This window comes from Bos grunniens, chromosome 18 (assembly GCF_055505025.1).
Source record: "Bos grunniens cultivar Pamir isolate PY7600 chromosome 18, Bosgru_T2T1.0, whole genome shotgun sequence".
Classification (NCBI taxonomy): domain Eukaryota; kingdom Metazoa; phylum Chordata; class Mammalia; order Artiodactyla; family Bovidae; genus Bos; species Bos grunniens.
The window spans coordinates 34,580,179-34,605,438 of record NC_141182.1 but is presented as its reverse complement, the minus strand read 5'-3'; the positions used below and the strand labels follow the sequence as shown (position 1 = coordinate 34,605,438).

Sequence of the window (25,260 nt, the reverse complement as noted above, 5' to 3'; positions counted from 1 at the left end):
TTCTTGTCTACGATATGCATTGGCAAATGTCCTGTTGAAATCTGAATTTGCTGTGTCTGCAGCATCCTCCTACTTGGTATTCCTGCAAAAAAAAAAAAGAACTAAATCTGGTGCTATCTTTTCCTTTTCCAACTGGTCACATTAGAGAATTTCACCTAGGGCTGATGAATTTCACTGGCCTGTAGTTTTCAACTCCGTCTTTTGTCCAGTGAAAATTCTGATACTACTTGCCTTATGATTTACAACACTTTCTCTGCTTTTCCTAGACTTCCAGAGGTACAATTCTCAGTAAGTTTTCACTCTTGTTTGAACCTTACATTAAGGCTGGCAGAGGATATGCCGATTTGTTGGATCCTTTAATTTTTGGCAGAGCCAGGATCAAAGTCCTACTCATCTGAAACCCACATACTCCTTGCTTTTCTGCTATATCCTACTTCCGTGTGATATTTAGAAATGCCTTGTAAAATGCCTCTGCTTCCACAGAGCCCTCAGGTAGCAGTCACACCTAAAGTGAAACTGGACAGGTGAAATGTATTTTTTCTTTCATTTTCTTCCCATTACCCTCTTCCTTCCCCTTTCCTCCCCTGCCCCTTCTCCTTTCACATCTATCCCTTTTTCTTTCTTTTCCTGAAGAAAGGAAATTAAAGCCTACTATTTTTGGTGTCAAACGCTGGCTCCCAGGAAAAAAAAAAAAAAAGCCCTGTAATTAACGTAAAAAGTGTATTATTCACTGCCGTAAAAATCACTGCCTTGTGGTCTTAATAGGGTCAAGGAAGGACGAGGTGAAAAGCATGATATTTGTATTTGGGGAGTCTCGTTTAAGGCCGATCTTTCAACTCGTGGCTCGATTAGGATTAGGCAAAGTCCATGGTATATATAATAGGTTAAAACTGATGAGTAAGACTCAAGTACCAGGATGCTATCACAAGATAGCTGGAAAGCATTGAGTCCTTGGTCAGGGTTCTCAAGATTTCTGAGCTTCAGGTTCCTCACCCTTAGAGAGTTAGACGAGATTTAGTGAGATAACTTGGCACACGATAAGCACTCGATAAACGGCGCTATCCTGTATTGTTCTCATTCCAAAGCCTAAGCTTTTCGCTTCAGCGCCTCCGTCCGGTGCCTCGGCCCCCGGACAGCGCAGCCGGAGCGGCCACTGGACGGAAGACCTGGAACAGGGGTGCTGTTGCGCTCTTCGGCCGGCAGAGGCCGCCAGCGCGAACTCCGCCCGGGCGGCTCCCGCTAGCACCGCCACCTCCCGAAGCAGGGCTGCCCAGGCGGCTGCCTGACCACCGCCCACCTCCTACCACTGCGGTGGCCTCACGACCCTGCAGGAGCCCGCGGACTTCGCAAGCCCGGCGGAGCTCGGCGAGCGGCGCGGACCGTGCGGGGCGGGCGGCGCGGGGGGCGGCGGGCGCGGGAGGCCCGGCGGGGTCCTCGCGGGTCCTCGGCGGGCCCGGGGGAGGGCCCTCTTTGTGGCTGCAGTTGGCAAGATGGCGCCGGTGGGGGTGGAGAAGAAGCTGCTGCTGGGCCCCAACGGGCCCGCGGTGGCGGCCGCCGGCGACCTGACCAGTGAAGAGGAGGAGGGCCAGAGTCTGTGGTGAGACTGCGGGGCGGCCGGACTAGGGCAGCCGGTCCGGGGAGGGTGCGACCGGGCGGGGCGGACCGTCGGACGGACTGACGGGCAGTCGCGGACCGGTCAGTTTCAGGCTGGTCCCGGGGCCGACAGCTCTGCCGTTTTCCCACAGGTCCTCGATCCTGAGCGAGGTGTCCACCCGCGCCAGATCCAAGCTACCGTCTGGCAAGAACATTCTGGTCTTCGGTGAGCACCGCCGGCGGGGCGTTGTCCGGGGAGCTGGGGTGGGCTAGGCGGGGCGCCCTCTCCCTGGTCCCTGCCTTCCTCTCCTCTGCCGCCTGCCTGCTCGGGAGGGTCTGTAGACCCTGGCTGGATAGCCCTATGTGGCCGAGTCACCACGGCCGAGGTCGGGACGCTGCCCCTTTTCGAGAGCCCAGGGATGCTGGCAAGTGCTCTCGGCACATTCCTTAGTCGCTTGGCCGCAATATTAGCTTTGCTTTAAATGACCCTGACTTCCTGCGCTCCTAGCCTCGAAGTTCACCAAACTGGGCATAAAGAGGGGAGGGACTGGATGAGGAGGTTAGCGGAGGAGGAGGGAGGAATGCGGTGAACTGGGGGTCGTCGGATTGGGAGGAGATGCCACAGGAGCCATTTCTCGATCTTGATGAAGCAGTGTAAGGTGAGAGGAACGCCGCAAAGGGCAGCAGGCTTCGGAGTCCCCACCAGGGACTTTTCCTGCATTGTTTCAGGCTTCACTGCTGGGTTACCTGGCTTAGGTCCCTCAGCATCTCTGTCTAGTGAGAGGCTTTGGCTGGGTTCATTCATACAGCCAATACCCATTTGTTGAGTGAGTCCTGTACTGCCCAGGTTGGATCTGGGGACTGTACAGACATCCCGCAGACACTACCCAAGAATCTCAGTCTAGTGAGATGGGGATAGATGTCCTGGGCATAGGCAGATGATTCTGGAGCATCAGCCATGGCTTGCTGCTGTTTGGAGTTAGGTGTTTTGAAGGATAAGTGTCAACATGCAGGGCCGCAGACGGTTAGTATTCTCAGGAACACAGAGGTGACGAGGATGGAGGAGGGTGGAAGCTAGCACAGCCTCCTTGTGGAAGGTGACTGATGAGGTAAGGTGGAGGTACACTGTGGAAGGCTGAAGAGTCGCTGCTTTTTCCTGAAGCCGCTTGATTCTTGGGGGCTTTTTATTTCACCTCTACAGTCTGATTCTCATGGGAATCACTTGGAGGGTGGTTTTCCCACTATTTTTGAGGGGAATGGATGGTGTTTAGTTGATGACCACTGTAGCAGGTAACGGAAAATGCTTAGGGGTCTTCACAGATTGGGGGATCCAGGGCACCAGATCTCTGTTTAGAAAGGGGACTCTGGCAGAGAGTGGCAGGTGGCCTGAAGTCAGGCTGAGTGCTCACGACGTCCAAATGGGATGTGGAGGGCCTGAGTGAGAGTGGCATTGGGGGTGGAGAGGAGAACTTGGATCTGTGGATTGCCTTTCGGTTTTCCTGGTCCATAATTCTGTATTATTAAATCCAAGGAGTGCCAGCAGTGTTTCTTGGTGGTGGCTCCTTCTGATGTTTAAGGTTTCTTTTGAGGCTGGGGGAGGGGAATTGTTTGCTGGTGGAGGGGGACGAGGGGAGGCTTGGTGGTTACTAAGGCTGCGCTTTAAGAGTTTTGCTTAGGTCTGTGATTATTTTCATTGGTTTCCTAGCCTTCAGGGTGCTTACGAAAGAAACGCACGAAAACTGAAAGTGGAAAGCAGCCCATCACTCATGGTTATGAGGCAGGGTTAGAGTTTTTTTCATTAAGGTTGATTATATTTTGAAGATTTGCTTTTCTTGGGGCAGAAGTTTATTTTGTGAGACACTAGCCCGACCTTTTACTTTCACTTTTCCATATGCGTGTCTTATAAATTGTAGATAGGGTCTGTGGACCTGCCTTCTTCCTTTCCTTGGGAGGTAAGGATGGCTGCAGTAGATTGTCATTTGAGATCTTGGAAATTACCACCTTTCTCACTCTTACCCACCCTGACTACTCTTGCAGCAGGGCCTGCTTTGTTTATGAATGCAGATGAGACCTCTGTAGCAAGCTCCGTATGAAAGTGCCTTGTGTGACTGTGCAGACTCCCCATCCTTGCCTAGAGTAAACAGTACACTTTGTCTTCTTACGTGCGTCACTTGTAGGTGAAGATGGTTCTGGTAAAACAACCCTCATGACTAAACTTCAAGGAGCTGAGCATGGCAAAAAAGGAAGAGGCCTAGAGTATCTCTACCTCAGCGTCCACGATGAGGACCGAGATGGTGAGTGAAGCATTGATACCCATGCAGGTGTCTGAGTCCTTGGTTACCATTCCTGCAAAATGGCCGTGCATTCTCAATTTTCTGTTTAGTTCTAAGAGAATTAGTCACAGGGGACTAGATGAAGTGTGTGTCTTTGTAGGACTTTACCTTCTTCTCTTTGTATAGAGTATGGCAGCAAAGTGGGGAATGGGCCTGTTAGCTGGGTGGCCCCACTTAAAAGGAGATACTGAGGGTAAAGTTTCAGATGCACATAAACATAAGAAACTAAGAAATTTTTAAGTGCCTTGCACTTTTCTTTGAGAGAAATGCTTGGCTGGCTGATCTGGGCACCATTGTTACTCTGGCTGGTTCTAGTGGAAAATCTGAAATTGGTGTAGTTCAAAATGTAACAGCTTAACAGATATTCACAAGAGAATTTTGGAGTTTTTTTGGTGACAGTGTAGAAATGCTGATTTCCTGGGGGATATTTGTTTAGTGTTTTCTGTTTGTTTTCCCCAAGTGGAGAGAATAGAGACTCAGAGGCAATAATGTTCTCTTTTAATTCACATTTGTAGAATGTGGATAGTAATTGTTTTCTACCTTCTGGGTATTTGAGATGATTAAAAGTGCATGGTAAGCTTTCTTATAAGGATTAGATATCATTTAAAAGTTTTTTTCTTATGAGTCCAGTTGGAATAATGGTTTTTGGTTACCATTAGTCAGTATTGCCTCCTTTCTAAACTTTCAGGTTTTATGTTAGATCTTGAATGACTCTAAAATAAATAATTATTAGTGCCTAGGTCTTTAAATTTGTAGGAAAGTTATCTGTGTAGCCTAAGGATGAAATATCTTCATTAAATTACTCTATTTAAAATTGCCTTTACCCATTTAAACAGTAAGAATCACCATGTAACAGTGATTTTACAGGAGGACAAATTCCGTCACCTCTAGTTCCTCATTCTTTATTGCTGAAATGAAGAAGCTGATCACAGGTGGTTCCTTCTACCTTAAATCTTCGAGCTCCAAGAATTATTTAAATAGAGGGGGAAATATCTTTAATCTTAACGTTATGGTCATCTTAGCACTCCAGGGATTTTTTTCCTGCTCCTCCTTCCTTGGCTTACTTTTCCTTGCTGAACATTCCCTGTGTTCAGTGTGAAAGAGAGGTAGAAGGCGCTGAGGACTCTCCTTGTCTGAGGCGAGCAGAGGCTTTCCAGTGCCCGTCTAGGCCCACTGGAGTTTGTGTAGGTAATAGGGTTGGGACTCGGGTCCCTGAGCTAGACTAGGGGGCCTTACATGTCCGAGTCTTTTGCTTCCTGTCTTTGATGATTATTGTGGAAATAACTTGGGCACTGTAGCCGGGCAGGACTGGTTTAGAATCCCACTCCTGTAGTCACTAGTTGTAACTGACTTCACTCTGTTCCTCGGTTTCCTCATTAGTAATATTGGGCAATGAAACTAGTGTGTAAGTTGACAAAATGAGAGGTGGCGTGTGTTAAGTGTCGCTGAGTGCTTGAAACACAGTGGTAGGTCTAGTACCCATTTTTTTTCCCCAAAAAAACTTTAAACTTTTAATTTTGTATTGGGATATAACTGATTAAATGTTGTGGTAGTTTCAGGGGAACAGCAAAGGGATCTAGTAACTTTTTGAAAGTATATGAAACATCATGTATATACTCCGTACATTTCTACAGATGCTTATTTCAAAGGGCATAAACATATCTCATCCCAGCCTCAAAGTAACCATGTTCACTTGCCTTTGAGTTGAAGTACATGTTAAGTTTTATTTCAGATTCCTTAGGTTGCCTTAAAAGCTTCTTGACCTCTGCATTTATGGGATTTTTTTTAGGCCTCCTACTTGGAGGTTCCTCTTTGATGAAAGAGTTGTCCTTACCTGTGGTTAATTATACATTTTTCAGCCTCCCTTTTTTTAATTGTGTGTTATGACTGGGTTATAAATATACATTTTGCAGGCAATCACCTAGGTAGAGAATATAGGATCTGGTTTGTCCTTCATTTGTGGTAGAACTTGACATGTCAAAGGACCTCTGCCTTCAGGATTTGGGGTATCCATTTAACACCACTTGTGGTGTGTGTGATCTCCATGCACAGGGGTTGGGTTATATGTAGTGGGCAGTGGGAAGAAAGGAGCTATGTCTTGTGAGGGGCAGGCATTAAAATCTGCAGACTTCAGGTACAATGCAGTATTTTTGAAGGCATTCAGAGAATCCAAATCAAAACCGCTATCTGAAATGTGTTAAGAGTTTTGAAAGCATAGTTGGATGTAGATATCTTTATTGTAAACTGTTGAAATAAAGTCATGAATATAAAATTTTTTACAGCCTGTAAATTAATTGATTATACCAGAAAAAGGTAGCTAACTGAAGATAGGTTGTTTTTTTTTTTTAAAAAAAAAAAAGCAAGAGACTTCATTGGGAAGGGGCACCCAGGCGGAGCACAGGAGGGTAAGGGAACCCAGGAGAAATGCTCTGCCACTTCTCGGATTTCATGGCTTGAATTCTCGGATTTCATGGCTTGAATTCTCGGATTTTATGGTGATAGGATTCGTTTCTGGGTTGTCTCTGGCCAGTCACTCTGACTCAGGGTCCTTCCTGGTAGCACACGCATTGCTCAGCCAAAATGGTTTCCAACAAGGAGGATTCTGGAAGGTCAGTAGGACACCTAAAATCTCCTTTTGACCTTTACCCAATTTGAAGACAGGTTTTTTAAAGTGTAAGTTGGAATTTATTAGGGAAAAAGTTAATAAAATTATATTTTTGATAGTAGGATGGCTCCCTTGACGTGCTTATATTTAAAAATTTTTTTTCTTGAAAAAGATATTTAAAAATTTTTATGTATGTTATTAATTCGGAGAATTCTACGGTTTGATTACGTAGGTATAATTTTAGAATCATGTGCTTCATTAACTGTCAGCACTTGCACATTTGTGCATATGCGTTTTTAACTTTACTGGGGAAAACCAAACTACCTAAAACACAGACGAGTTTGATGAGCCCCAGTGTATCTATCCCCTGCCTTCAGGTTACCAATTCTTGGTCAGTGTTATGTCAGCTATACTTCACACCCTCTTTTTACTCCAAGTTGGATTATTTTCAAGCAAATTTCAGACGTTATTTCTTTTTATCTGTGACTACTTCCATATGTATATCTAAAAGATGAGGATTTTTGAAAATGTAATTATATTATACCAGAAATAAGTGTAATTCCTTAATATCATCAGGCATCCCATAATCCATATCTTAGTTATGTAAGTAATGAGTTTATCTCAGCATTTAAATACAAAGGTCCTGTTTCTGTGGCACCCTTTGTGGTATGTGAGCTCACTGTTGAGTGTGACTGACAGAATAAGAGCTTGTTTAACCACAGGCTCTTGGCCACAGCTTGCCGCCTCACAGATTGCTGATATCTTAGAATGGATTATTTAGACTATGGCACAGATGTCCAGGGAACTTTTGTAGCTTTTATTCATGTTTTCTGATTCTTACTGAAAGCTAAAATGTCCTTTGTTAAAGAAATTTTATAGTTTGGACAGTTCACAGGGCACCTTGATGAAGAGTTGTTGTGTTTTCTGGTCAGGATTTTTTTGTGTTCTGTGTGGAATTCTGTGGCTGTCATCTTCAAATTTATTCCTGCTGTGACTCTCCTTTTCAGCTGTGCTGATGGTCATCATCAGTAACTTCACTTCGCTTCTTTTCTTAGATCACACACGCTGCAATGTGTGGATTCTGGATGGAGATCTATACCACAAAGGCCTGCTGAAATTTGCAGTTTCTGCTGAATCCTTGCCGGAGACCCTGGTCATCTTTGTTGCAGATATGTCTAGGCCTTGGACTGTGATGGAATCACTACAGAAATGGGCTAGTGTTTTACGTGAGCACATTGATAAAATGAAAATTCCACCAGAAGAAATGAGGGAGCTGGAACGGAAGTGTAAGTAATGTAGGGTTTTCCTAATTGGAAAATTCCCTGGTCTCTTTGGATGATTCCAACCACCTTCCTTTTCACAGGATCAAGAGGCTGCAAAGCTCTCTTTATAGAGTTTTTGTTTTGTTTGCACCGTTTATTTCAGAGTTGCTTTTGTCGATTCAGTAGTCAGAAAGTCTTCAAAGCAGGAATTCCCTTGCTGTCCAGTGGCTGGGACTCCATGCTTCCCCTGCAGGGGATACTGGTTCCATCCCTGGTCTGGGAAGGAAGATCCCACAAGCCGAGTGGTATGGCCAAAAAAGTCTTCACAGCAGTCTTTGTCTCCGCTGTCACAGTTGAAGAAAATACATGAATCAGTATTCCTTATTGTCATTGGTTTTCTTTTATAATAAGTGTTCTTGCCTCATCCCCTAAAATGTGATTGGTTCTATAAGTCTTTTTCCTCTTCTGTTTACCCCTTGTCTGCTGAGTTCACATCTGTGGGTGTGGAGATTTATTGTGATTTCTGTAGCAAGTCCATTGCCCTGGATATCATTGAGGTCCTTTCATTTGCAGATTTAAAGGAAGCCTCGCAAAAGATAAATCTTTCGGCTCTTAACTTGGTTCATTTTGCCATCCAGCAAATACGATTTTAGTAAGAAATAGGAAGTTCTTTTTTGTGTGTCATTAAAATGAAAGGATATTTTAAGACTCAGGACATCCAAGGCCTTTTGAGAACAAACTTCAAAGGAAGTTCGTTTTTGTTTTGTTTTTCCTTTTTGTGATTCAGAAGCTTGTTTTTCGTTTTCTTTGCTTCTGTGCAGTTACATCAGCTTCTGTCCACTTGCCAGGGAAATGGGAGGGGCAGGGGCTGGAGCTGTGGCAGCGGCAGCAGTGCTGTCTTGGCCAGGGCAGTCTTGGCTCCGCCTGGCTTATTTCCACAGGATGACATCATTCCCTTCAGTGAATTAATGAGGGCTGCTGGGGCATGGCACACGGGACCTTCATACTTACTGGCAGAGACACATCGGGAATCTCAATGTGCTTTTCAAATCAGATTTCTTGCTGGGTGTCTTCCTGTCATAACTTCTGCTTGCCCCTGGCTCAGATTACCTAACACGAATTTAACGGGTGATTCTTTAGTTTGTCGTGTGCATATGTTTCCTGGGACACCCGCCTGTGTGCTGCAGTGATTGTTATGCAGCTCAGCGCATCTGTCCTCAAACACTGACTTTTTTAGATAAAGCCGATCTTTCCCCTAAAATAGAGACCCTGAAGGCAACTTCTGAGAAGAGTTCTGAGGCTGAAGAGCTGTTTTCCTTTCGCTGCACATTTTCCATCGTACCCAGATTAATGGCACAGGAGATTTCAGTTTCTGAACCTGTTTTCTTAGAGTTATAAACCTTGTAAAGGTTTGTTAAAACAGAAAAAAAAAAAAAAAGGAAGACATTGGGCCAAGGATATTTTTGCTTCCCAGAGAAGGCAAGTGTCTGTCTGGGGCCACGTCTGTTCTAGGTGTTGGGGATACATACAGCAGACAGGGTGCCCAATCCTGGGGAGCTTGTGTTCCCATGACACACTGAATTTATTTTGTGGTCTTAGTCATTGATGTCTGTGTCACTTAGGATCAGATTGAGCTGCATGTGACACAAGCCCCAAAATAACAGTGGCCTAAACAAGACTGGGTTTTATTACTTGCTCCTGCAAGTGAAATCCAGAGGTGGTTAGTTAGTTCAGGCCTGGAAAGCAGCTCGAGGAAGACAGGTCAAGGACCCAGGCTCCTTTTTGCTTACTGCTTGGTCATCTCTAGGGTGTGGTTCACTTCCTCTTGGCACCTAGAGCTCCAGCCTTCACATCTGTGTTGCAGGCACCTGGATGGAGGAAAAGCAAAGGACTGAAGGGCGTGTGCCCATGGTCTTCCTAAGAAGACATTTCCTTAGGAGATGTAGTCAATGTGGCCGTGTGTTCTAAGTATCACGGTTCTGTTTGGTTGTAAGGAAGAAGAGGAGGGGACACTGGAGGGTAGCTAGAGATTCTGGAACCGCATCCATGCCTCATGACTCTGGTTAACCTTCTGAGGGCCTCTCTTGTTTTCACTGCCCTTCCTATGAGATGCTTGGAATGGTATTCATGCCTTTGTGTTACCCGTTGAAGGATTGCCTTTGTTAGTGCTGGTTTTAGGTTACATTTTAATAAAGCGGTTGCCCATCTTCTCCTTGAAGGACTCCCACTTTCCAGCTTAATTGCACTCTAGGTATTGTATTGAGTAAGAAAAGGCTGTCACCCATCCTGCTTTCAGTCTCCAGTCAGCTGAGTTTGGAACGATGCTCCCTGGCCAGCCGCTCTTTTCCGGATTAGGGTCCCCAGTGGTCCTGAATCCATGGCAGCTGTTTGGCAGCAGGATTGATGGGGGAGGATAGAGCAGTCCCTGAAGCTGCCAGAAGGTGGTGCTTGTGTGTAGGTTGGTCTTCTCTTTCCAGCTTTGTGTTGGTGGCTTCCCTTGCTTATCAGGTAGAGGAAAACAGTTAGGTACTGTCTCTTAAGTCTTCTCAGAACTGTGGAACCAACAGGTGATCAGTGAGGCAGGAGGGGAAAGAACAGAAGGAGGTGGCAGCAGTAGGGTAGAGCGCTGCTCCTTCCTGTACCAACTCCATCTGACGCCCCAGGTGGGCGCATGGCTCCTGCTGTGAAATCCCGGCCACCCCACCTGCTGGAGAGAAACTGTTAATACTATAGTATGTGTGCACTTGGGCTTCCCTGGTGGCTCAGTGGTAAAGAATCCGCATGCCAATGCAGGAGACGCAGGTTCGATCCCTGGGTCAGGAAGATCCCCTGGTGGAGGAAATGGCAAGCCACTACAGTATTCTTGCCTGGAGAATGTCATGGACAGAGGAGCCTGGCGGGCTACAGTCCATGGTGTCACACGGAGTCAGCACCACCTAGTGACTAAACAACAACAAATTTGTGTGCCCTAAGTGAAATATACACATTATTATTCAGATTACACAGTCCTCACTTTATTTTTATCATTCCTTTTCATCACCTCTGTTAGGAATATCTGCTCTGCCTTCCAGCTTATTTTTTTAAAATGCTGGATTATTAAAAACGTGTGCATTTCCTGTTGTTTTTGGATAGCAGTACTTAAGCCAGTCCTTCAGAGAACAAGGAGTCTAGCCCAGGGTTTCCCACCTATGTTCATGTCATGGCATGTGTAGAACACAACACAGTTTATGCAGCATGCTGGGAGTGGAGGTTCAAGGAGCAGACTGCTGGAGCTTCCCCCCCCACCCCCACCTCCGCCTGCCTTCCCGCAGTCACCTGGCTCACCTGTAACCAGTTCCAGGCTCTGCCATGCTCATTGTCTCACGGCCTGTTTGACTGCTGCATGTGACCTTGGGGAGTTACAGATACTACCCAGTTAAGCCATTGTATTTTTCATTGACTTGAAGATCTATTAAAATGCTTTTAAAGAGAAAATGTAGGAAGACTAAAAAGAGAACATATTCTCAGTTACATTTATATATAATTCTAGAAAACGCAAACTAATCTGTATTGAAAGAAAGTGGATCAGTGATTGCATGGAGTTAGGGATGGTGTTGAGGAGAGGTGGAGAGAACAGATTACCAAAAGGTATAAGGAAACTTCTGGGGGTGATAGATACGTGCACAATCTTGATCGTGGTACTGACTCAGGGGTGTATTCATAATGTCAGAAATACCAAATTTAGGGAGTTCTGTGGTGGCCTGGTAGTTAGGATCTCAGGCTCTCACTGCTGTGGCCCAGATTCAGTCCCTGGTCAGGGAACTGAGTTTCCGCAAGACACAAGTCAGGTCTTCCCCCACAAAAACCAAATTTACATTTTAAACGTGCAGTTTGTTGTGTGTCGGTCTTGGCTGCATAAAGCTAAAATAAAGCAGATTTCTAAAAAATAAGTGGGAACTTTTGATGCCTTCAAGATCCTTCAGCAGTTATCAAAAAACCCTTCTCTGTTTTTGTCCAAAATGCAATGCAGTGAAGATCTCTTCAGTCATTTGTTTATATTGGCAATGACTTTATATGAATGAGTTTAATTAAAGAGAAATTGTAGAGGTGAAACATTACATCTCCACTTTTGGGGTTAATCAGTGGTTTTCAATTTATGTGAAAGACAGTGTGTTCCCAGATAATTGCAGAAGCTTGGATAATGATAACCTAAATTCTTTGTAAATTAGAACTCATCGTTTGAAAATATTTGAAACCTGTTCTGTGAGTGAAGAAGAGAACACGCGCCTCTCTCCAGGTTTGCGTTCGTCTAGTCCTCTGTGTTTTCTCAGTGAGCATGTTGAGGATGCGAGCAGAGGTCCCTTTAGGTCCTTTACTTGTGTTATTTGTAGAAGAGTAGAGCTGCCCATTCCTCTGGCTGGAAGTAGCTTTAATCACCATGTCTTATTCTCTGGCCTCACATGTGACTTTGAAGCACCAAGAAAAAGGGGCAGGTCTGTGGGCTTTGCCTGAACCAAGACCATAGACCGCTCTCAGCTTGAAGGCCCTCCTGTGGGGTTGCATCCTTGGCCAAAATAGTGACTGTGTGTGCCAGGGAGTGAATGTGGTAACGCTGACCCCTACTTGTGTGAGGTAGGGACAGGTCCATGACACACATACCTCAGGATCTCTTACAGGTGAAAGTCCACAAGAGTGAGGACGATGAGGAGGTGCAGGTGGTGCTGGGCAAGTGCAGCCTCACTCTTTACCACGGACACACCTCCTCTGTGTGGAAACAGCATATTTTTGTGTAGATCAGGTGGTTTTAACTATTTCTAATGAGAAAGCTGGGAAGTTTTATAAGTTATAACCTATTTCTAGTGGTTGCCTCTGTTGAATTAACACAGTTCAACTACCCTAATATTTTGAAAGTGTAAAACATATAAGAAAATCGTTGGGAATTCCCTGGTGGTCCCACAGCTGGGACTCAGCACTTTCACTACTGTGACCCGGGTTCAATCCCTGATTGGGGAGCTAAGATCCTGCAAGCCTCCCTGTGTGGACCAAAAAAAAAAGTGTTTGCTTTTTGTTTTCATAGTAGGAACTGTTGAAGCCTTAGGAGATTTTTAAAAACCTGTTTAATTGTTAAGAGCTGGATACAGTTGAAGATGACCAGGGCACTATCTTTGCCGCTCTGAGGTTACACTGCTCAGACTGACAGAATTGAGAGTTTTGCATCAGTACCCCTAAGTCCTAATACTGCAATTAAGTCAGATGCAGTTAGGAAGTTTGTCACAACTCTGAATGTTTTGTGCTTATTACTCCCTCTTTCAGTTTTCTAAAGCTGGCTTGTGCATTTTTTATTGTGTGAATGCGTGTGTAATTTTCTTTTCCTTCTTTACCTGTAGTTGTGAAAGATTTTCAAGACTATGTCGAGCCTGAGGAAGGTTGTCAAGGTTCCCCACAAAGAAGAGGGCCTCTGACCTCAGGTCCTGATGAAGAAAATGTTGCCCTGCCTCTTGGTGACAATGTGCTGACTCATAACCTCGGGATCCCGGTGCTGGTGGTGTGCACAAAGGTGGGAGCCGTAAGGTTGGCTGGGTTTGGTCAGTGAACACTCACCATCTGTAAGAAACTTGGAGAAGCTCTCATTAGGTGTCTTCCTAAGGGGATGTTGGGCTAATTCAGGATTCATTAAGGTACACTGAATATATCAGTATAGAAAATATTGTCATTTTACCTTGCTGCTAGAAATGTGACATTTACTTATAGCTTGAGTTAATCTCATGGAGCACTGTCAACTTTATTGAGGGATGCAGACTCAGATCTGAAAGTAGTTTTCTTAAGGCTGTGTAAACCAGTTCATTTAGCTCAAACTAGTGGTGAAAAAGGAACACAGAAGAGCAGAATTCTTTTGGCTTTTGGTCTCTAAAGTCTATTGGACTTGTTTTCAGAAAGGAACATAGCAACCCTGGAAAAAGAAGAAAGTGGATTCAGGGTTTGTAAAATAATGAGGTAGGAATAGAAATTAAGGGTAGTCATAGAGACATAAAGTTGTGTCTCTTAGAAATGAAAAGGAAATAGCTGTAAAAACACTTCGGGTTCAGAAGTTCTGTGATCTTAGTCAGAGCTGGTAGGCTGCCCAAGTATAGCATGAGCTGTTCACAGCATACTCTGTGAGGATGCAGCCCTGTGGAGTGTGCGGTGCACAGTCATGTCCAGGGGGCCTGTTTCCTGATGTGCCCTTGTTTGATTCCTAGAGCAACTGTGAGATGATCAGGGCTATTTTATCCCACTTTACACATGTGGAAGCTGAGGCCCAGGATGAAGGGGAAAATCTCCAGTTGCTTTTCACTCTTGTCTGTTTAGTCAATTAACGTGTGGACTCTGGGCTGTAGCTTCCTTCTTTGAAGCTATGATGGTTTTATTTCTGAAGCAGCCAGTGGTCCCAGCCTCAGCAGGCAGAGAGGCAGAAGGGTGACTCCCTTCTCTTTCTGTCTTCCCTGCAGTGTGATGCGGTGAGCGTCCTGGAGAAGGAGCACGATTACAGGGACGAGCACTTTGACTTCATCCAGTCACACCTACGGAGATTCTGCCTTCAGTGTATCCTTGGGGCGCTGAGCTGGGGCCCAGGGCACAGGCTTCCCTCTGTGTGTTGATCCGGGCTTGCTCCGGATGGGGCATCTTCAAAGAGGTGAAGTGCTTCCTGAACCCAAAACAGTCTCATGCCAGGATGAAACTGTATACATGTTTTTACTTTTTAAAATTTTACAGTGTTGGTATTTGAGACATTAATTTCTGCTTGTTTTTTATTGCTTTCTATTTTTAATGGTGCACATATGATAGGCTTTCATATTTTTTTTTTTAGGCTTTCATATTAAGAAAGCTGATACATGATAATTTTATTACAAATTATCTTTACTGTATCTTGGAAATCTTTCTAAACTTCACTTTTTTTTGTTTTTAGAAAAGGTTAATTACCCAAATGACAGTGTTGTAGATGCTTCAGGGTTTCCTCTATTATGTTTTGTCCTGTCAATGAGAGAGATGCTTTGTCAACAGTCTTTTGAGTCTTCTGTGAAAATCTAGTAGCCCCACGTCCTGGGCTGGGGAGGGTAAAGGTGGGTTCCACTGCTTCCTTCGGGCTCTTCAGCTTGTCCAGCTCAGTGGTGAGGGCCAGTAACATGGTGGTGCCCGTCTCTTTTATGCTTAATGGCACACTTGATCACATGTGGGCATCTGTCTGGGAAAGAACCTGTGTGCCTTGACGGGGCTGAGGGTTTTCCCAGGCTATAGCCTTAGAACCAGTAACTTGACTGCTTGGGACACAGACTAAATTGGTCAGAAGATGACAGTTTACATGTTTAAAAAAAAAGAAGGCCTACGTGGCCCGCTATCATCGACATGCTCTATGCTTTTGACTTGCTTCTTCTGCTACTATTCCCTTTTTCGTTGTTAAAATTTTAACACTTTCTCTTAATTGTGTATTGATCAAAAATGAGCAACCTGTGACTAATACTTTGAGGGTTGTGCTTGTATGTGTTCGTTTTTGTCTCCTCCTGCAGTGAATTGGTTTTCCTTAAGCAGATTGATCAGATGGAGCGGCTTTGATATACACATCAGTTAAAGAAGAGAAAAACCTCGACTTGTTGTATAAGTACATTGTTCATAAAACATACGGTTTCCACTTTACCACTCCTGCCTTAGTTGTGGAAAAGGAAGCAGTTTTTATGTGAGTCCTTTACAGGTGATGCCTGTGTGTGCGTGTGTGTGTGTGTGTGTAGCAGAGTTTTATTACAGTGAAAAAGGGACAGAGGAAGCTTCTGACATAGACATCAGAAGAAGGCAGAGGGTGATGCTTTTGAACGCTTCTCTTTATGGTGCATTTGCTCTTTACATTTTATCCTTCCAAGTGAGGTGCTTCTGTTTCTCTCATACAGCCAGCTTGCTTGGCAAAGTTCTTGGAGTTGGACCTCCTAGGGCGTAGATACACCCAACTTTACCTCTCCGCTGCTTTCCAGATTACTTGCCATTCTGCCTCCTGTCTGAAGGAAGTGGGTGGAGTGAGGTCAGGTGTGCTGCCTCTTTTCATTAAAAGCAAGTTGTCAAAACATTTTTGCCACTTACTGTCGACTCTGGTAAAATACTGGCTGAGAAAAGGAGTGGCAGCATAGGGAATTGGCGCTTCGGGGATCCTGGACATTTTCTGTTGCAACGTCTGGTGTAATGGCATCTGTTGGCAGGATGACTGCCTGTGCCCTCCCTGGCATCTCATCAGCTTGGGCTTAGGCTATACTGAATGTCTGTTGTGTTTCTGACATTTCACACTTGGGAGCCACTGGGGCCGACCGTCCTGGGCAGAGACTTGGAACCTGTGTCATTCCCTCACTGGAGAATGAGAAGTATGGTGGATGCATAAATAAATGTTGAAGGTGTGGTTTCTGAGAGGCCTTGTGCGTTTTTAGGCTTAGATGTCCTCTTGACTTAAAAAAGAATGGCAGTTCATCCAGCAAACACTGAGCACCTCCTAGGTGACCACGTTCTTTGCTGAGGACACAGAAATGAACGAGATGTGGTCCGTGTGTGTGGCCTGTAAGAGACACAGCTGAGGGGGTAGGTCGCTGGTGAGGTAGTAGAGGCAGTGCCACAGGGAGAGCAGAGGAGAGATGCTGGCGGGGGAGTGGAGTGTGCAGGCCAGAAGGAATGGAAGGGTGGGAGGGACGGTGTGGGAAAAGACTGAAGGTGAGGAAGCCCAGAGCTCTCGGGGGACTGAACAGGCTGTCTCCTTGACATTTAGGGAGAGCTTCATTTGGGAGATTCCCAGACAGCAGACTCAGAGACGTGGACTGATTTCAGAGAACCGTTGTCCAGAGCAGTCAGGCCAGCACCAAAACCACAAGCTCTCAGTGAGTGGTTTGCTTTTGGAGTCAGTCAGTACCCAAGTCACTTCAGATCTCAGGAGGAGGAGACATAGGGAGACTGGTCGTGTTCAGGGCTGGTCTGGAGTGGAGAAGCAGCTCAGAGCTTCTGAGGGTGACATGGGTCGTGGCAGTGTCTTTGGCACCTTAGGTCCTGTTGGTTGTTGCCCAACAGGAGCTGGTGAAGTCAGCAAAGCCATTCATGGGGAGCGCCCTGACTAAGCACCTCCTTGGTTATAGAGCTAGAGTTGGATGGAGAATGGGAAGCCTAGACAAAAGTATGTCGTGTAGGGCATTTTACAGTTGCTCCTTACCTTAGGCTTCAGCTTAACTTAATGGAGCCTGGGTGCCATCCTGCCCTGCGATGTCCATCTGGGCAGCACCCATTTAGGATCCTCAAAAACTCCTGTGTTCCTCTGGTTTGGGGCCTAGGGTAGTGCAGGTCCTACCGCTCCCCGTTGCTCCAGGGTACATATTCACACATCAGTAAAATTAGCCAAGCCATAAGAGGACCATTGTCAGAAAGAAGAGGTTTCAGACTACTCATGGGTGGGTCTCCGTGCCAGATTCCAAGAGAGACAGTCTCACCCTGGGCTCCGTGTTGCTCTGTATTCTCCCCTCTGTCAGAATAGGGCCCCATGGTGTCCTTGTCCTTCTGGGTGGAGCTGTGGAAAAGCTCTGAACACTTGCTGTGGGTCAGTCAGCATGTACAGTCAGAGAGATCTTTTGCTGGCTCCTCAGGCCTTGGCCCTGTGACCTCAGTATGGAACTGGACCTGCAGTGAATATTGGCTTGTCTGCCAGAGACTACCAGCCAGCCCAGCAACTGCGTATCAGAACTTGGGGGAAAAGGGTGTCAGCCGGAGGTCCTCTAACCCGGAGTGTGCGGAGTGTTCTCTAATGCATCTAAGGAGAAGCAAGTTGGTTTCTGTCTCTTTGCCTTTAGACCCGCAGGCTGGGACAATGAAAAGAAAATAGCTATTTTACATGAAAATTTCACAACTGTTAAGCCAGAAGATGCATATGAAGACTTTATTGTGAAACCTCCTGTGAGAAAGGTACCCTAATCAATCATTTTTTAAGAGTTGTAGGTGGTTTTTTTTGTTTTTGTTTTTTTTTTAATGTATAAAGATAGACATCTTACACATTGAACCACTTAGGGGGTAAAAAATAGATAATAATCCAAGGGCCTTTAAAAAGTCTTTAAATGAAATCTGATGTTATGTAAGTGGTTCTGGGTGGTGCGGCATGAGGGACGGAGTGCCTCCGTTGCCTCTGGGTTACTCTTCGTAGATGCCCTTTGCTCCTGAGATCACCTGCAGACCCTGAGCTGGGAGGTATTGTTTAGAACCTGCCAGACTTAAAATATCATTTGCCCATATGCCAGGGCTGGCCTTGAAACAGGGTCTTTGCTAGGCTAGAAAAACCTACCTCTGCAAAGACTCCCGAAACCCACGTTGAAACATGAACCCAAGAGTCTCCTTTCGGCGTGAATTTTGACAAGTAGTTGGGGTGTTCTTGGCCTGTGACTGCAAATGAGTGTGTTGCTTCACTTCACAGCTGGTCCATGACAAAGAGTTGGCAGCGGAGGATGAGCAGGTGTTTCTAATGAAGCAACAGGTAAGAAGACCAGTGAGGCTGGAGCAGAGGCTTTTTGTGAGTGGAAGGCCAGCTCCCTGGGGCAAGGTTAGGGGATACCACAAAGAGCTTGCGGTGACAAAGGGGTTGTTACCAGTTCTCGTCATTCCCTCTCGTTTGTCAGATTAGTACAAAGTACCTGCCTTGCAGATTCTCCTGCAGCGATAGGCTTACAACCTTATTAAGTGCCTGTTCCTTTCTGGGGTTTTTTTTGGCCATGCTGAGTGGCATGCGGGATCTTAGCTCTCTCACCAGGATTTGAACCTGTGCATCCTGCATTGGGAGCTCAGAGTCTTAACCACTGGACCACCAGGGAAGTCCTTAAGTACCTGTTCTGTCTGTAAATGTACATTTTCTAACATAGCGTTTTCCATGTTGACAGTTTACCAAATGCCCTGACCTCACTTCCAGTATGTCACCTAGCCCCCACACAGCCCTGTGCATGAAGGAGGTGAGCCAGTACACACACTTTGTAGGTGAGGGGAGTAAAGCCAAGCTGGCGGTTCAGATTGCAGACCCTGCCCCACCTCTCTGTTTCACTGAGACAGTTGTTAGACCCCATGGTGCAGACAGGTCAGCAGAGGGAGTTGATAGTTCCTCTGCCAGCTTTTCCTCCCTGCTGTGCTCTCTTTACTTCTTTAGCTTAAAAACTGGTTCCTGGAAGTATTTTTTTCCCACCATCGATCAAATTGCTCAATTAAAATGTTTGCATTTATAGTGTAGACCCTATGATTTGGCTGTTGTTAATGGTGCCCTCTAGTGGAGTACTCAGAAGTGTTTCTCCAGACCCGTGCACTCTGCAGGCGTGTGTTAATGGCTGGTGTGTCCCTCTCTTTGCAGTCACTCCTTGCCAAGCAGCCAGCCACGCCCACTAGAGCCTCCGTAAGTACCTTAAATTAAACTGAGGGTCAAGGGCCAGCGTCATGGGTGGCCAAGCTTTATACCATTATTTGTGAGAGCTTTTATTTGTGTGGGCTTTTATGTTTTCAGAGGGAATGTTGTCCCCCTTAAAGCCCAGGGCCAGAAACATGGTAGAAAATCAGAAAATGTCTGATGAAGGAATACAGAGTTCTGGGCATTAGAGTGAACAGGCTTTGTTATCTTGATATTTCTTCTCTCAGGGGAAACTGGGATCTAAAAAGAAACTGAGCTGAGCACAAACTCTCATTCCTGCCACCTATCTCCCTAGACTATGAAAAATACCCCATAGAGGCATGTCTTTGTTTTGGGAATATGTATTTTCTGTTATTTTGACTCGACTTGGTTTTGGACTTAGGAATCCCCTGCAAGAGGACCCTCTGGCTCTCCGAGAACCCAGGGCCGGGGAGGGCCAGCCAGCGTGCCCAGTGCCTCCCCAGGCACGTCAGTAAAGAAGCCGGACCCGAATATCAAAAGTATGTACCCTGTCTCCGTGGAGGGTCCTTGGCCTCTTTCCTGCTTTAGGGGCTGAGTCGGTGGGTTTGGTAGGTGGAATCTTAAGGCAGCTGAGCTGTTTTCTTCCCCACAAGGGCTGTTTTCCACTTCTGTCTTAGAGAGAGGGAGTTCATGGGTTGGCAGAGACCAAGGCCTGTTCCTTCGCTGGAATTGGTGCCCTCACGCCTGGCTTTGTAAAGGCCTTGGTTAGGCCTCTCTGTATTCAGGGAAGAATACAGCATAAGTCATTTTAAAATGTATATTTTGAATCCTTGGTTTTGTTTCTTAATAGGTATATATTTTTACCAATTATGAATTGTCACTTCCTTTGTCAAGCTCGATGCCTTACTGGTTTGGCCCTCATCCCAGTGACTTAATAATACCCCAAGATACTGGCTTTAGTAAAACGCTCAAATTGTATTTAGTTCTTGCATGTTTGATGCCTGTATTCTGAATGAGAGTTTTTCACAGCACCTTTGGAATGTCATGGGCTTATAAAACTTCTGCCTCATGGACAGGGAGATGATTTGGAGTACAGGTTCAGGTGAGAAATATAAACAAGATTCACTTAATTAATTATGCTAACATGTAATCAGCCTTAGCAGTAGCAGTATATAAGGCATCACAGTGAAGGAATGTGCTCAGTATCAAAGATCATAACCACAAGTGGATAATTCTAAGCTGAAAAATAGTTTGTTGTTTAATTGAGTCATCCAGTTTGTGTGATGCTTTTTTCCTTAATGTTTCCTTAGATAATGCAGCAAGTGAAGGGGTGTTGGCCAGCTTCTTCAATAGTCTATTGAGTAAAAAAACAGGCTCTCCTGGAAGTCCTGGTGCTGGTGGGGTGCAGAGCACATCCAAGAAGTCAGGTACTGGGAGATTTATGACCCTTGGGATGGAGGGGTGCTGGAAGATGAGGTGGTAGACAGAAGTGTCTGCTTCCACTGACCTTCAGACCCTTGATGTTCTGGACAGGTGTTTGGTTTATACTGAGCGGTATACTTTACAACAGAATTACCATATTACCATGCAAATTTCTTGGCACATTTGAGGTGGGATTTATGTATATTTGGTTCTCAGGAACCGAGTCCTGGGTGGATTGAGGTAGATCCTAAACGTATGGCCCAGGTGTAGAAGCTCTGTCCATTGAAAGCATGGTCTAGAGTGTACTGTTGACATTTTATTTACTTTTTAATTTTTATGTTGCTTTATAAGGATTTTGTTCACTCTGCTGCCCCCGTCTTGTCATCAGCTGCCTGTGAACTCTGCAGGCATTTCTCCTCCATGAAGCTCCCTGTCTTGTCACACATACACATCTCTGTGACCGCCCACTCATCTTCTTCCACATGGGCAGGTGGGGCAAGTCTATGACTTGGAGGTCTCTGAAACAAAGGAACCAGCTTCCTCAAAAATGATGCATTTTCTCAGGAAGCTTGAGGCCATTTCAGAAGGGTTTTACTTTTCCATTGGCTATAAGGAATATTAATTAATACAGTGTTTTCCTTAATTGGTATTTTCTGATCAAAGCCCTCAGGAAATCACTGTATCCTCAAGTCAGCCTGGGCCTTCAGGGGCTCTTGTGTTCTTGGAGACTCAGGAGGCTGGTCTGGTGGCCCAGGCTATAAGCTGGTATTCCCTGGGAGGAAAGAGGGGTCACTTTTAGGCCCCAGTTAGTGTTCAATACTGTGTGCACCAACTTCGTGCAAGGTTGAAATTGTCAGCCTTAGTCTAATATTCTTACTGAAATATGGTGATTCCAGGACTCCATATGAGTCCGTTGTATTAGAAACAAAACATAGACATCTGTCTGAGGCACAGAGAGTAGTTTACTGCATGCCAGAAACTCAAATACCACCTCTCGGAAAATGGTGATGAGACTGCATAGGGCTCAGAGGGTTTTCAGAAAGGCCTTTGTGTTTGGCACAAAGGCATCCCCAGGCAGGGGGCAGTAATGTAGTCCGGGAGCCCAGAACTGTGGCATTTGGAATAAAGAAGGGCTGAAATACGGTCTGTCTCCTTATAGTCAATACAGTGAAAAAAAGACTTTTCTCGTTCTTACTGGGATTATCACCAAAAATGATTATAGAAATCTGTATTATTTTAAATGTTCCTTAAAAAAAGTTTTTTTTTCTGGTCTCTCATCACTGCTTTTTTTTTTTTTTTTTTTTAAGGACAAAAGACTGTGTTGACAAATGTTCAGGAAGAACTGGATAGAATGACTCGAAAGCCAGACTCCATGGTAACAAACTCTTCAACAGAAAATGAAGCCTGATCCTCCTTAAAAAGTGCATATGTAAAATGACCAAATAACTATGTATATTGATCTTCTCTAAGACCAGGATTTTTCTGATATGGCACATGCTATCAGTTTTTTGGGGCAGGGGAGATGAACTTAAAAAAAAAAAACTTCAGTGGCTGTCCGAGTGTGAAATGCACCTTTAGGAAGGTTGTGTGTCAGACCCCTCTGTGATGGATAACCCTTGGACTCTCAGGCGTGTGGCTCTCTTGTGGGCAGCAAGTGCAGCTGGGCCTCTTGTGAAAGGGAAGATAGATGGAGAGAAAGAGGGCCCACTTTCTTTTAGGGTGGAGCCAGTGAGACCGGGAAGTCATTGATCAGATGGTGGCTAGTCCAACCAGTTGCATGTTAACAGATTCACTTCTTCATGGGAAGCACATTAAGTAGCAGAAAGTCCAGGGAAGAGAAAGACTGGAAGGAAGAATGAGAAAAGTGTTGGGGAAGCTGAACGTTGCAGGAGGCGGAGGAGGAGATGAGCAATGTTAGTAAATACTGTGTGTTCAGTAGAAGTCAAATCATTTTTAAAACTTAAAAATCAGAAGTGTTTCCAAACTAAACACTAAGCAAAATAAGAATTGGACTTGTTCTGAATGCATCTTTACCTTGTGGAAGATGTGTTAAGTGTGGGGATGCCTGAGTCAGGTGGAGCTGATGTGGGGGTGGGAAAGATGGCAGCTGCCCAGGGCTCACGTGCATGGCCCAGGCCGTGTCCTCGTGGGAGGTGTTGGGCTCCACACATGTGTATCGTGGGGCAGTCAGTCACTGTGGGGTGTGTTTAAAGTCAGCAGTTACCACATTAGTTTACCTTGAATTGTGTTTTCTGAATAGCTTCTGCTTTGTCATTTTTTATTTCATTTTTTTTTTTTTACTACCACAGGCTGGCCTATTAGTAGAGAATGGGTGACCAACCTCTCATTTTACCATTATGCAGTGTGCTACAGAAAATATGAAGGAGGTTTTAATGTAATTGCACTCTGATTAATTGGCTCACACTGTCCCTGCCTTAAGGTCATTGGAAACTTTCATGGAGTTCCAGTGATGCAAAAGGGTTTTGTCCTAGCTCCCTGGTCTGATCAATGCTATCAGATAAACAGATTAGTATGAATGTTTTGTATTGAGGATGGAAATGATGCATTTCTCTTGTTTTATGTCTTTCATAAACTAGCATTTTTTTTCTTATGGAAATAAGTGTTTCAGGTGTTTCCATTTAGGGCAAATACATGCACATTGTCGTGTCACACCATCATCCTGGAAGTGACTTCTGTGGATTTAAAACAGCACTTTTAATTTTATACATGACACAAAACGTTGAAATGCAAACACTACCATTAATTTAATGTATAGAACCTTTGTTGTCAAACCAAGGGAAAAACCACAGTTCACTTCTGTGGAGTTTACTTTTTTTATATGAATGTTTGTTGTACTGTTTCTGAGCATAACTTCCCTAATATCATTACTTTTACATACCAGATTTGACTGACCACTAACTGTACTGGGTGTAACTTAATATCCTGTGTTATATAACAAGACTCTAAGACTGTCTTGAATTGCTTTTTTGTAAAGGTCTGAACACTGTTAAGGAGAAAGCTGAGTATTTACTTACCTTTCTGACAAACAAAAATACGTTTCTCGTGCCAGTTTTATTGTTGAAAATACACTCCCCCCCCTTTTTTATTTTTTATTTTTTAATGTATTGTGGCTTCCAGTTACCAGATTGTCCAGGTGATGACAGTAAACTGACTTGGAATGATAGTTGTGGTATAATGACCAATAGAGGCCAAACAGCTTGCGGCCACACGAATGATGGGGTCACTTTATCCCTCTCTAGCATCTGGCAGGGGCGGGCTGGGGGCACAAAATAAGTGACCTCAGAAATAAAACAAAATTCTTTGAAAGGCCACATATCCAGGAGGGAGACAGTGTGATTTTAAATTTTAACGCAAGACTTTACTTTTATCACTTAAACTGATAAGCACTTTTTGTGTCAGTATAAAATGTACTAGAACCGAAGAAATGCCAAGACATCTGTCTTGTGAAGGAGGATTTCTTGGCAATCACTTTTAGTTTCTCGGGACAAGTGGCTACTCCTAGGATCAGAAGAAGCTGATGTATAGTGTCATGTGCTCAGTGGTTGCCAAAGTCTACCAACTTTGGGGAGCTGCAGGGTTCTTTTTAGTGGGGGTGGGAGGAGGGGGCATATTTTTTGTTATTTTGGGGGTTTTCAAGCATTGGAACCAAAGGCCAAACAATAAACAGCCTTTACTTTTTAAAGTAAAATTCATTTTATTTGCAGAATACACTTGTATGGTAGACTGTTAAAGATAATTTTATGACTATTTATATACATTGTAGTGGCTACATCTGCTGTTTGTCTTCAAAATGGAAAAATCAAAGAAACAAGCCCAACCTTAAAGATATGGCCATGATAAAGGCCATGAATTGGTCTTTCCTAAAAATGCAATGGGTATGCTGCTAGAATTATTTAATTTTGTTTGCACTTTTTTTTTTTTTTTGGATTGGCATTTTTAAACCAGTATTTAAACTGAAGATGTGTTTTATTAGTTAATTGAAAGTGACTGCTCTGTACATCATGACCTTAACAATGTTGATGCTGTAAGTGAAAGTTCACTGTTGTCTCTATACTAAGTTTATTGGTGTTTTTAACTTAAAAATTAGGACTGCAGATATATTCCCCCACCAGCCTTAGTCCAGGGGTGTGACTCTATCTGGATGCAGTATGCAGTCATGTGGAACCTTGCTTTCTAGTGCTGAAAAGAAGATGTCTCTAATTACTGGCTTCAATAAACACGAATCCAGACTGCTTACAATTTTTGGTGACTTTCTTTACGATAAATCATCCGCTGGAGATACACTGAGTTGTCCACTAGTCATATACGGGGTGTCTACCATGTAGCTAAAAATGTATACCTCTGTCACTTGAAAATATCAGAAATTCTATTAAAGAACATTTTAAAGCCATATTCTGAGGTACGTGGAATTCCAGGCTGTGGGTAAAGGGCACGGGTTGTGAGTTGTCCAGCATAGTTTCTTGCCTCATAGGTAAATTTTTGATTGTCAGAATTGAGCTAAGAAATTTTTGCTTAACTTATTTAGAAACCTTGAGGATTCATAGAGGAATTTCAGAGCCATAATGTTTCTCACTTACTGAAATGGGCAACAGTAAAGTATGTTTAAGAAAATTGGATACTTTATATTAGAGATGAATTGTGTTTCTGATTATTACA

The 25,260-nt window shown here is 44.5% G+C and overlaps 1 protein-coding gene across 1 annotated transcript; it reads left to right on the top strand.

Moving 5' to 3' along the window:
- The first annotated feature begins 1,472 nt into the window (after nt 1-1,472).
- On the top strand, nt 1,473-24,843 carry DYNC1LI2 (dynein cytoplasmic 1 light intermediate chain 2). The gene is made up of 13 exons (XM_086351048.1): nt 1,473-1,597; nt 1,746-1,819; nt 3,771-3,887; nt 7,587-7,817; nt 13,160-13,329; nt 14,261-14,354; nt 15,348-15,483; nt 17,615-17,726; nt 18,229-18,288; nt 19,147-19,188; nt 19,583-19,700; nt 20,472-20,588; nt 21,891-24,843. The coding sequence occupies exons 1-13, from the start codon at nt 1,491-1,493 to the stop codon at nt 21,989-21,991; spliced, it is 1,479 nt and encodes a 492-aa protein (XP_086207174.1). The 5' UTR covers nt 1,473-1,490; the 3' UTR covers nt 21,992-24,843.
- Nucleotides 24,844-25,260: the final 417 nt, after the last annotated feature.